This window comes from Nelumbo lutea, chromosome 2, assembly GCF_056320005.1.
Source record: "Nelumbo lutea isolate HS-2025 chromosome 2, American lotus-T2T, whole genome shotgun sequence".
Classification (NCBI taxonomy): Eukaryota; Viridiplantae; Streptophyta; class Magnoliopsida; order Proteales; family Nelumbonaceae; genus Nelumbo; species Nelumbo lutea.
The window spans coordinates 3,922,610-3,935,845 of record NC_142685.1 but is presented as its reverse complement, the minus strand read 5'-3'; the positions used below and the strand labels follow the sequence as shown (position 1 = coordinate 3,935,845).

The window sequence follows — 13,236 nt, the reverse complement described above, 5'->3', positions numbered from 1 at the left end:
CCACACACACCGTCCCCCAGGTGTCGTTAACATGTCTGTCATTCCACCATCTGATCCGCGAAACCTAACGTGTGACTAAACTGATCGGGTGAGACCGTTAAGAACTCCGTCTCTGTCCATGTGGGTCCTAAGCAAACCAGCCAATTAAAACCTCATTCGTGTCACCACTGGCACCGACTACACAGCTGGAAACAACGTTTACAAAACTCGGCTTTGATAACCTACCGAAGGAGCACTCCGGATCTCCTATTGATAATAACTCTCAGAATACACTACCGTGCATCCGTAACATCTCCCCGTGTATAATAACATGTAAGACGATGAAATGTTCCCATGTATGGTTGCGATGTAATGTGGGTAGGTGTGGATAGAGTCTCGTTAGCAGGAAATCCGGACTCGGACAAAAAAACATACCTCCTCCGTTCCATCAGCAGCGTAAGAAAAGGCGGCGGCTTTAAAACGGCAAAGAAGAAAAGAAGCGGGAATGCGCACATCATTCGTAGCACAGCTCTCGACTCGTTCTATTTAATTGCATTACCCCCACGGGTTTCTTTACACATTCCTTTGCCGTTCTTCTCACTCATTCTCTCCTTTTTTCGAGATCTGAGATTATCTTCTTGTTCTTCTTTGGTTTTCGCCTCTGCTCTCGTGCCCGCACTGCTTCAGGTACGTTGCAGATTCAGTCTCATTTCTAGGGCTTTTGATCTCTTTGTTGAGATGCCATTCTCCATGTTTGATTCTAGTTTAATTAGGGTTTTTCAATCTGTTGACCATGTTCTTTCTGTTTATGGATCTCTTTCTTCTGTTCACTGCTAATGAGTGTTGTGGACCTTGTGGTAATGTTTAGTCGCTCGCATTTCGTCTTTGTTGTTACGATCTGTATAACCGCCGTTCCTTCTATGTTCGAAATTCTCGCACTGATTGGGACTGCGTTTTGTTATCTTTCTTTCCATTTCGATTTTTTTTCTTTTTCTGTTTGTTGTTACTACAAGATATTCCGCTTTGCAATTGCACAGATTGTGCATTGTTCCTTTGGTAGATCTGTAAGTGTTTAAAATGCAGTGATGAATTCCTGCCGGAATTATATTATCTTCCGCAGTAACATGCTTCAGACCGTATAGCTAATATACCAGCTTGTCTAGCTACCTACAAGGGGAAAACGATCGAAGTTCTATCCTTGTTCTTCTCTTTGGAATTTGGGAGGGGGGATGGAGACTATTAGAGAATCTACAGTGCCTAACTTTTGTTATTTTGGCATTGTGTTTCAGCCAAATCGAATCTTATATTTGCATAAATATTTGGTAGTCAGGAATTCAAGATCCCTGAGGGGGTTACATTTGCTGTTATTTAGCCACAAGCAGAAGCTTATGGCCTTTATGGTTCTCTAGGATGGTTACCTTTACTGTCCTGCAGTTGCAGACATGTAGAGATATGAATGTATGCAATTAGTATGTAAATCATTTCCTTCAGGGTCGATATAGATTTGAAATCATGTTTGCTAATTGCACCTACCATGGTTGCAATACTAACTTATTGGAGAATATCTTGACTCTTGATTTTCTACTTGATTGTAGAATTGACTATAAATTTTGAAAATGATATTGAATGTCAATTGCAAGAAGCACTGTTGTATAAATTTTTAATACTCTTATTGACAACTTCCTTATCACAGATGTTTGAATTGCGCCATGATTTGAATTTCCTTCTCGTCCACTTTATGTTTTGCACTTTGTTTCCAAGTTCAATACCTTGACATGTTCATGTCTAAGTTACTAGAGGTGCAACTTGGGTCGGGTTGGGGTTAGGAATTTGTTAAATTTCCAATTGGCCCAAACCCTAACCCGAGCCCAATGTAGTTGAAATTATTCAAATCAGGCAACCTGACTTGAAGCCCTACAAGTCACAAGGCTTATTTTTACCAAAAGTTCTACTGGTAGTCTTATTAATCATCTTCAATTTAAAGCAAGAAGTTTCTTTTTTTCTGAAATAATTATACTGGAAGTTCTTTGATTGTCGGAGAAAGAAAGTGCAAGGCTTATGGAGTTTGTCAAATTTTCACATATTCTGTTCTTTATGTTTTAGTTTTCCCTTTTTTTTTTCCTTTCTTCTCACACCATCCATCTAAAATAATAGTATGAGGGCTCCCAACAAACCCCTGACAAGGGGTTGATTGGGGACTTCATCCTCAACAATAACAACAACAGTAATAATTTGTCAATCTAATGAACGTTAATGTAATGTTGGATTTCTGTACACCATGATGATCAATTTAAAGGCCTTACTGTGTCTTGCAAGGTTCTATTTTTGCATTTTATCTATCAACTTTCTAAGTTGTCACGTGCTACCCATAGAACGTTAGATGTTATGAAAAAAGAAAACATGGCAATTATTATTACCTTGCTATTGATCAAAAGGGAAAGGTGAAAATAGTATAAAAGGTTCTGTTCAGACTTCATATACTCAATTCAACTAAGCCTTAATTCCAACTAAAGAGGCTTTTCTAAAATCATGCCCACAAAAATTTAGAAAAGCTATTGCAAACAGTGGCATAATCATTGATGCTAATTCAGTTCACAGGGGTCTACATTTGCCATTAAGCAGCTTGTATCATTTTCATGCTTGGCACTTAAGCAGCTTGAAGGTGCACCGTGCACCTATATGAGAGAGTATCTCTTCCCTTAATAAACATGGTGAGAGGGCATAGCCATCTAATTCTTTTTACTTTTTATCTATTTATTTCTGGACCATCTGTTCTAGTGTTGCACACATGTTGGTGGTTACAAACTTACAGTTAATCTGATTGGATGTTTGTCACAGGATTTGGTAGGTGTTACCCATCAAATTTTGCTCACCCCCAGCATGTTTACCCCGAAACAGCTATAAAAACTGTAACCAGTGGTGTTTTAAAAGCAAGAAGTACAATTAAAGTGCATTTGTGCAAGGGGTACCTAGAGCCATGGTTCAAAGTATCGATACGCCTCTGTGTGTCGGCAGAGGCATATCGGTACTTAGGTACAAGTGGAAATACCTTTTTTTAGGTTTTTTTTTTCAAAATTTGGTTTTTGGGAAGATATTTAAGCATGTTTTTTTATTAAAAAAGAGTGGGGTCCCGAAACACCTGTAAACAGGTGTATCGGACCCTCAAAGATATGATATGATACGCTTGATACAGGGCGTATCGTATCGAAATTTTGAACCTTGCCTAGAGCCTGAGGCACAAGGAACAATGCAAGGCACACACACCTGAATGATGTGAAGCGCCATTTTAAAAAAAGGAAAATAAAAGAAAAGCTTCATATACATGGAGTGTTTGTGTGTGTGTATATGTTGGTTAGAGTACCATGTTATTAGCACAAGTATTTAGCCCTAGCTCATTTAAAAATCATTTCTCATTACTTCCACCCAAGTTCTTTTTGGTATGCCCCTAGCATTTCTAGCCCCTTCAACTTGTAACATATTACCTTTTTTAACAGATGCTGGCAATCATAGTGTAGTAAACTTGTTTATTAATCTTCTTATCTATAACTTGTACATCAGTATATATAAGTCAAGAGGCTTGGCCTATTTCTTATACACATCATTCAGAATTATCTGTACTTACCTAACAAATACAATGGGTTAACAATCGTTGGAGACTTTTCTTTCATGTTTCTTGTTCATTATGATTTCAATGATAACATTCTTGTATTTGTATTACTTGTTTTATGAGAACCTTATTGGTAATTTTGTCTTCATTTGTGCATCCATTTGATGAAGTAGCTTGCAAACCAATTTCCACAAATAATTTTTTTCTCCTTTAGAAAATGTTCTGGAAAAGGAACTTAAACAATCATTTAAAACAGTCAGCCATATGTATTTCAGGTTGCAGTTATGTCTCCACCTATTGAAACTCCAAACAAGGCAATTGCATCAACCCAACAGCTGCATCCTCCTCTCAATGAAAGGATACTCTCATCCATGTCTAGGAGGGCAGTTGCTGCACACCCCTGGCATGATCTTGAGATAGGTACACGATTTCAATGCTACATGACATCACTTGATAATTATTTAATCAGTTTTATTTGTTAACTTCTATTTATTTTAATCATGGTATTCAAAATCAAACATGGAATTCTTAGTGCTTAATCTTTCAATTATCTGTGCCAATGTAATGACATCACAACTTATTGTATTGTATCTTTGGATTCAGGACCTGGAGCTCCAACAATTTTTAACTGTGTAAGGATACCACACTTGATTGATTGATTTCTGAAACTTAGTTTTCATGATGAGATGTGATTAATACCCAAATATTGCAATTCCTGTAATAAAGGGTTTTCTACCCTTGTAAAAAAGGTTAAAGAATGCAATCTTCTGGTATGTGTTGTCATAAAAGGTTTTAGTTTTCATTAATTGTTCACAGGGGGGAGAGTCAAATTTTTGAGTTTTATGATGGATGAGGCTCGTTCTGCTTATCGGGTTTTACTAAAGAAACTTCCAATTCTTGCAGGTGGTTGAAATAGGAAAAGGGAGTAAGGTGAAATATGAACTGGACAAGAAAACTGGCCTGATCAAGGTAAAGGTTTTACTAAAGAAACTTCTAATTCTGGCATATTTCTTAGTTGACCTCCCCTTCATGTTCATAAAGGTTTTCATTTACAGGTTGATCGTGTACTTTATTCATCAGTTGTATATCCCCATAACTATGGTTTCATCCCACGAACACTCTGTGAGGACAATGATCCAATGGATGTTTTGATCCTCATGCAGGTATTTGCAAGTGTCTATGTTGAATTCCTGCTCACAATAGTATGTGTTTGAATGATAGTAATGCATGGTATACAAACAGGGTTGCATGAGCACCCCACCTTTGGAGGGGACTCATGAGTTAAACCTGTGTCAAACTTGGCTACAGTGTGAATCAGACATATTTACCAAAATGGCAGCCACATCAATTCCAAAACTATGAAATCCTCACTTTAGATGCCTCTATATAATGATGGTGCAATCATTTAAACTGTCCAACAGGGCACTCTGGTATTTGTGTTTTTTAAATCTACATACAACTTGTGATTCATCATAATATTAATTATGTGAGACATCCTCAAATCTTACTTTTTAGGTTCACTGACTCAGACTTCCAGACACATCATATTCTGGATCCTGTATCTGAGTCCATGCAACACTGTATACAAGCGAACAATTTATTCTTACAACACAAGTATGATTAGAATGTCAAAGATCACGTGATAGAAATAATATATTGGAAGGAGATTACACAAGTGTGTAATGACTAGGGTTATACACTGGCTACAAATGGTGGAACTATTAAAAAATTTCACATTTAATGATATTTGGAGGAATTGGTCTTTAGTGGCTTCTAGCTCAATGCAGAAGGTTATGGCAATATTGGCTTGGGCTCCTCCCATTGAAGTATTTCTGAAATTAAGCTTCGATGGGAGTAGTCAAGGCAACCCAGGCCCAGCTGGAATAGGAGGGGTCATCAGAGACAAGGAAGGAAACTTAAGAGCACTCTTCTCAGGACCACTGGGGAATGGAGACTCCTTAAAGGCAGAATTGTACACAACCCTACAAGGTGTACGGATTACAAGAGAGTTAGGATTGGAAAATTTGGTGATCGAAGGGGATTCTAAGGTGGTGGTGGGTTGGCTAAAAAACCCGGATTCAGTGATCTGGGTTTACAGAAATGAATTGAAGAAATTCAAATGGTTAACTCAGCAGATGGAGGTAACTATACAGTGGGTGGGGAGGGAGGCAAATGCTTTTGCTGATTCTCTCTAGCTAAACAAGGGGTAACTAGGGAACAGTTGTACTGGGCCCAATTGTAACTTTATGATGTCTCTGTATCAATGAGTGAGGCTGCACCTCGCACCTCATATTGGGATGCTTGTAACGAACTATTTGTCATTTGCTTCCTAATGAAATCAATTGAATTTTATCTATAAAAAAAAAAAGGAGATTCAAAGCTAATTGTTTCATGGTTAGTGGTAGCAGTCAGACTCCGTGGACTCTTAGACATGCTTTTAGGGAGGCAGAAAGTATTGATAAGGACAGCATTTGTTTTGGGCTGCTATGTAATATTGAATGTAGCATTTTGGGATGGCAATCTTTCACCTTTATTAACTTTAATCTTCTTTGAATAGAATTGGTATCTCTGATGCTTAAAACATGGGTTGGTGTCTACTCCACTTATATTTCATAATGGAATATCCTAGTTTCTCATTGATGGAGACTGGCTTACTGCCTGTTTGTGGTATTGCAAATGATTAGGAACCAGTTCTTCCTGGATGTTTTCTCCGGGCTAAAGCCATAGGCCTCATGCCTATGATCGATCAGGTATAAGATCCCACTTATAACCAAATTTTGTCATTTAGCCTTTGAAAGAAACTCCAGTGTAGTTTAATCAAAAGAAGTACAGGGAGAGAAAGATGATAAGATAATTGCGGTGTGTGCTGATGATCCCGAGTATCGACACTACACTGATATCAAGGAGCTCCCACCCCATCGTTTGGCTGAGATCAAGCGTTTCTTTGAAGATTGTATCCTTGTTCAGTAGATGCACTGATTTCATGTCATGCATTAATTGGTTTTCTCTTTCTTCGCTTTTGATGGTTTGTTACACTTTTTATTTATACTCTGACAAAGTCAGGAAATATTGTCTGTTAATATTTTCTTGACATATGGGGAATCAGACAAGAAAAATGAAAACAAGAAAGTTGCAGTTAATGAGTTTCTGCCGGCATCTACAGCCTATGAAGCCATCCAACACTCTATGTAAGTTTTTCTTTCAAATATCTTGTATTATTCTCATTTTCCCCTTTATGGATAGAGTTCTGATGACATGTGCTAGCATAAAATGGCCGAAGAGAATAGCTGTTACATTAGCTTATTTATATGAGCTACCCTATCAACAGGTCCCTGCTAATGTAATCTGTAATCTTTGTGGAGAAAAAGGAAAAGAACAAAACAACCTATGTTGTTTGATGGGTCCCCTAATCTTTGTTTTTCTTCTTTTAGGGTAAATTACTCGTACATTTCCTGGTGTTTTTGTCAAATATTAAGGACTCCCCTCAGGTTTATTTATTAGCTTATACTCCATCTGATCTCAAAATTACAGGGGCTTTATTACAGAAATAGGTATTTTACCTAAATGCGCTAAAATTTTTAGTTTTTCTTTTAAATATTTATTTTGGATTTGATGAGAGTAACCTCGTTTATAGACACTAAGTAGGTACCATCTCATATATATATTTTTTCATTTTATATTTTTTTTCTTGAACCTGTTTTCAACTTTTTATCCTCACCTTAATATTATGGCAGAAAAAGAGTGTCCCTTCAAGAAATATAAATGAGGGAATTTGGTCCATATAATATACAAGAAGATACCATAAAAGGGTAAAATAGAATTTTGAAAAGTCACAAATATCATTTGGACACTTGGTGACTAAAACTGAAGGGAATTTAGCAGTAAGGTGGAATCAAGGTTCAAAATATACGCCAGCCTATCGGGCGAACTGGTATTCATTTTTATTGCTTTTTTTATTTTGCAACCTGTTCAGCGGGATTGGTTTAGGGCTCCTCCACCCCCTGAACCAGTCAGATCTCCAATACACCCACTGCACCCACTGTAGGGGCGTACCGGAGGGGTCTCATAACGATGTGTAGGTGTCAATACTTTGAACCTTGGGTGGAATAAACCAACTCTTTTTTTTTCAACCCCAGACTATAAGGGGTGAATAAGTTGCAGTCCTGGATGATGAAGATTCCCCTATTCATGAAGTTTTCACAATATTTTAACAATATCCTACGATTATACTGATCATTGAAAATGGAAAGTTGATGAGACGATATAATCATTTTATCGATATACGTTTAAACTGGTGTTTGGCTTAAACAAATTCCAATTGCTTAGAATGTTAGCGATTCACTTGTTTTATTTTAATTGTCGTGAAGGAATCTTTATGCTACCTACATTGTGGAAAGCCTGAGGAGATAGGCAGGTTCATCACAGTAGAAGTTGGTTTCATACAAGGTTGATGCTCATATATGGATTTTCATTTCTCAATATTAAACGAATGTATAAATCTTTGTATTCACGTTTCTGCCATTGAATGTGCGTGATCATAATACATTTTCTGATTATTGGGTTTGTAATATGCTTATGACAGGGCTTATCTGATTTTCACACGAATGGATGTCAATAGGGAAAAAATCAAAGTACAAAGAAAACAACCTGCCCATAGAATAAAACAATTGTCTAGCCTTGAGTTGTTATTCCCCCCTGGTCTTACAAAATCATAATTCAGAACCACTGATTCACTATAGGGAAGGGGACGGATTTGCTACGGGAAGATTCCTGCCAACCAGCCAATACAGGGTCTGCAGATGTTATGTGGATTCAATCCAACGGGCAACAGTATCCAAGCTGCCTATTTGTGCACGTTCTCATGTCGAGTCCTTTTCTCTTTCCTGCATAAATACATTGGATCTTTAACAAAGCTGGATCGTTTGTTGGGTTCCGTAGCATTGAAATGGTTTGGAGTGGTCGAATTGGAGTCTACACTGTTTATGATCATTGATCAGCCTGCTGCTATTGTATTACATTATTACCCGAGCTTACAAGCCTCTTTCTGTGAATAATGTTAAGTGCTCTGTTAACGATGTCGAGCTTCACCACATTTTTTTTCAGTGCGATCTTGTTAAACAACTGAACAATATAGAAATTACTACAAAGGGTTGTGTCCAAAGAGAACTTTTGTTGTTTAGAGAAAAAAAAAAAACAGTTGGGCTTTTTTAAAAATTCCCTGTGCATTACACGTTAGCATGGGCTCCGTGTAAGAGTATTTGCAATCTATGATGCCCCAAAAAAACATGACACTTGCAGATCCTTGAATTTTGATAAATACCACCGGTTACCACTTTTGTGATACCGGTTGATTACTTGCATGTTTTACCGGCATCATAAAGATGTTGGTCACTGTCATCCACTACAAATATAAAACGCAAATAATATGTTTTCGGAAACATATATAAATGGACTAAAGCAATTATAAAGGATTAAGAATAAAAATACATTTCTCAATGATTATATATATATATTAAATTCTCCTCATAACTGCACGTATGGGTTACCGACTTACAGTCTGTTCTGAACCATCAAGAATCCAGAACAAATACAAATATAGGCTCAGTTTGAAAAGAGTATAAATACAAATATATACAAAATAATACAAAAGGTAAGATTTTACACTATATATTTGTATTTGCACTCCATCCAAACTGAGCCTTTAGAACAGACTTGGATGGAAGTTACATGAGTTCGTGATGAATGAGAAGGCCCATATTTGTTAGAATTTGGATGGAAGCTACGCATGATACAGTGTTGTGCCAGTTTGAAAAAACGAATAACTCCAAAATCAAAAGGGAGAAAAAATGAACAGAGTGAAAGATCAATAGGACAGTCTAAAAGAGAGTCATACTTAGAAGATTCCCCCAATTGCTTTTTAGAAAGAAAATATATAAGGTAAATCTATGACGTGGAAAAGATATGGTATGGAAGGAGTTTTGACCAATGAAAATCTATTCATGAATTTTAATAAATAACAACTGATTGGTTAGCACGTTTATGATTCCAATTGATAGGTCAGAAAATTTTCAGATATCATATTTTTTTTATACATGATCGAACATATATATATATATATTATGAGAATAAAGAGAACGTGCGACGGTGCGAGGCAGTTTGTGCTTCGAGTATATGCCGAGAAGATCCTCTCTTCCTTTACAACACCGCACCCCGGTTCCTTCAACCAACAGCAACCCTCAAAACGAGCCTCCTCTTTTTAAAGCCCAAACACCCTCCACATCTTTCTCCATCTTTCATTTATATGCTAGAAGATCATCCCGTCCGTCATTTACATCTCAACTGTTTTTCACTTTTTCTTTCCTTGTGGATTCTCATGGAGTCTGAAGCCTTGGTGGACGACGTCAACGGTGAAGATGATAACGATCAAAATGCGTGGGGGTGATGACGACGTTCATGTTCCGATGGTAATTTGATTTATTACCATTTGGGCAACTTGAGATCCTTTGGCAATGTCTCCTCTAGCTGACATGTTTGTGGCTGCTTAATCATTATCAAGCTTTTTAAGTTGTTATATTAATGGAGGAAATTTCTTTCTTTTTGAACGGAAAATACCAGGAGCTCTTCTTTTCTTTCTGTGGACAGGTTACTATTCATTCTTTCATTTGTTAATCTCTCTCTCACTCTCTCTCTCTCTCTCACTCTCTCTCTCTCTCTCTCTCTAATCTCTATATACATATATTGCTACATGTTTTTCTTTTCCTTTCTCAATTTGCATTCCTCTTTTAAAGATGTACCGATTAATCAATCAATTGGGGTCAGTTTGGGCCGTGGAAACACAAAATATAAGTGTCGACAAGAACATCATCTTGGCATAAACAATAAAGATTGGGGAGGGGGATTCATCATTTTCACGGTATGTGTGGAAACTCATTAAATCATTTTGCAGAGTTAATGTGGAAACCTCCAAAATCAATACCTTTAGCTATCTTTTTGACTATTCACTTCGCAGATCTACCTGTTCAGATAACTCCATTTTCTTCTTTTACTTTATTCGATCAACTGGATGGTGTTTGAAACTACTTTCTGGTATCATATTCTACAACTTGAGAATTTCTTGGCGACCCCGGCGCTGGCCAGTGGGTTCAAGTGAAAGAGACAAACGACAGGCCTTTGCTTTAAAGTTTTTTTTTTGTTCTTGATATTTTTTTTTTCCTTTCAAGGAATAAATAAATGTCAACATTTCTTCTGATTTTTGCCAAGCGTTCAACCTATCAAAGGTTTTGTTTATCTTACAATATATCGATGTGTCGAAGTCTCAAAGATTGAGTGGATACTTAGAGGAAATCACTTCGACTCTTCGAGTGCAAACGCATTGTGGATCCGGAGTGACGAATTACGTGTGCGGATCAGATCGTAACTTATCTCTGATTTGTTTCAGATTTCAGGGCTCAAACGGTTGAGAACTTGTCATTAGAAATGATGGGCGATCGCCAATCGATTCATCCTATATACATGAATATATGAGAAAATCTATAGTGCCGGAACCATAAGAGTGACCAATCAAAACCCGCCGGTGAATTTTGATAAATATTTGCTGATTGGTTACCTTTGATACCGGTTGACTGGTCACAAGTTATTCAAAACCCGCCGAGGTTTCCATTTGTATGATACCGGTTGACTGGTCACAAGTTATTTGGTATCCTAATCAAACAACCAAGAAAAGATACCATAGTATATTAAGGCAATAACAAACAGTCCAGCAAAACCATGGTATTGAAAACCGGACCGGTTGACTCGGGAACCGGTTAGGCACTCGATTCTTTGTTTGTGGGCCAAAAACGGTTGATTTGGTCAGTAACCTACTGACCTGGGCGGTCCAAACTGTAGACAACGGTTTTTAATTGTTTCTTTTTTAATCAGAACGGATCATTCATTCAAACTGAACTATTAAACCGTTTGACCCAAAAACTGATAACCAAAACGGTTATATATCCGATCCGGTTTTTAAAAACTTGAGCACTACAGTGAAAAGAAGGCTTCTAATTGGCTTACTAATTGGCTTACTAATTGGCATTGAGGAGTGAGGGCCAGAGGAGCCAACGAGGGAGATGGCGACTGGCGAGAGATTGGCACAATGAGTTTGACTCTTGAGGATGCCCCCATTGGACAGTATTGTCAATGCCAATCTAATCAAACTCTCCTCGGTGGCTACCACTGTTACCCAACCTGTCAAGCACAAATGGTTCTCTTTGAGTCATTTCTCAGTTTTCTTGTATGTTACTGAGCGATGCAACCTAAACAGCCCCCGTGAATTACGAATCTTTCCCCTTCTTAACACTGACCCCAAATGTATGAATTCTATGCTTTTCAAAACCGGATCAGACCGGAAAAACCAGATTCCATTTTTTCTCAAATCTGCTTTTTTTCTCAAAACCATTGATTTTGGTCAACAAACTGCTGAATTAGTCAATTAATCGTTTAAACTGTCCCAATCGTTCAAACGGTTTTGACTATCTTTCAAATTTTTTTATTTTTTTGTCAGAACAGGCCGGTCATTCGAATCAAGCGATTAAACTGTTCAAACCAATAACCAGACCCGGTCACCGATTCGGTTTTAAAAACCATGATGAATTATGGGGTGGATGATTGTAGCTTTTTACCTTGGACCCTTCAAATCTTGCTTTATCCCTTTTGTACATCTATTTTTCCGATTTATGGGGATGTGGCGAAGCACTGCCCGTCTTGTTTTAGTGTAATCCCTCTATTATCATTTTAGGTGGTGTTCGCTAGTATAGTGAACCCATTAGATAATAATGGGTTTCAAACCACACCACATTCAGTTATGGTGTGGTCTAGTTTGAAATCCACACTCAGGATGTGGATTATACCACAATCCAAAATATCGGCCGGCCCTGTGGTAGAAATTTGCACCGGTATAAATGCATGGAAGTGCACATTTTGCATTAATTTTCCCTTGGTGGTTTACTAACCTATGCGGAAGACTGACAGTTCGATTGAAAAGCTAAGAGGGTTGTTTTTTTGGAAATGATATAAGAAATAAGAAGTCATTTTAGGGAGGAAAAAATTGCACTGCTAGTGAGTGCACATAACTACATAAGACGAAATAGTGAAATACAAATATTGTATGCTTTGCATCAGATAGAAATACAAATTATAGGCACAAACAAACAGATGCAAAACTGAACCAAGAGCCAAAAATTGTATCTGATGCACATTTACAGTACAACCAGACAGCCCGTGGAAGATATCCAAGCAACCCCAAGTTTAGGAGCTTTATCTTCAATGCCATTTGGATTTCCTTCATTTTATATTAAGGTTAACGAGGCTATAAACATTAACGGGAGAAGAAAACAAACAAAACTCTGGCCTACAAACCTCGTTAAAATTCAATTCACCATTCACAAAGTTGGTGCAATTTCCTTCACATGATGCGTCGATAAAGTGAATTCACAGCCAACCTATATACAAAAAGGTTGGTACAGTTCACAACAAAGTGAATTAGGTAGCCAAAAGGTGAAGTGTATTTAGCCAGTAAATGTAAATATTTGAATAGCACATTCAAGAGAGAACACGAGGATGTATAGTCTGGGTTGAAAGAAAGGTTTGTATTGAAACTTGAAACACCCTTT

The 13,236-nt window shown here is 37.5% G+C and overlaps 1 protein-coding gene and 1 long non-coding RNA gene across 4 annotated transcripts; one reads left to right on the top strand and one right to left on the bottom strand.

Moving 5' to 3' along the window:
• The first annotated feature begins 332 nt into the window (after nucleotides 1-332).
• On the top strand, nucleotides 333-8,676 carry LOC148868151 (soluble inorganic pyrophosphatase 4-like). Of its 3 annotated transcripts, none has more exons than XM_088968833.1 (10): nucleotides 338-666; nucleotides 3,862-4,006; nucleotides 4,190-4,218; nucleotides 4,490-4,555; nucleotides 4,642-4,749; nucleotides 6,271-6,336; nucleotides 6,419-6,539; nucleotides 6,693-6,774; nucleotides 7,954-8,032; nucleotides 8,169-8,676. In XM_088968833.1, the coding sequence occupies exons 1-9, from the start codon at nucleotides 352-354 to the stop codon at nucleotides 7,994-7,996; spliced, it is 975 nt and encodes a 324-aa protein (XP_088824959.1). In that variant the 5' UTR covers nucleotides 338-351; the 3' UTR covers nucleotides 7,997-8,032; nucleotides 8,169-8,676. The 3 variants fall into 3 exon arrangements, with proteins under 3 accessions (XP_088824958.1, XP_088824959.1, XP_088824960.1); XM_088968834.1 differs by lacking the exon at nucleotides 338-666 and adding an exon at nucleotides 2,575-2,690; XM_088968832.1 differs by lacking the exon at nucleotides 7,954-8,032 and having other exon boundaries at nucleotides 333-666.
• Nucleotides 8,677-12,654: 3,978 nt separating this feature from the next.
• On the bottom strand, nucleotides 12,655-13,073 carry LOC148868150 (uncharacterized). The gene is made up of 2 exons (XR_016107049.1): nucleotides 12,983-13,073; nucleotides 12,655-12,905 (listed from the first exon to the last, which is right to left on the bottom strand). It is a non-coding gene; the product is annotated as an uncharacterized LOC148868150 (long non-coding RNA).
• Nucleotides 13,074-13,236: the final 163 nt, after the last annotated feature.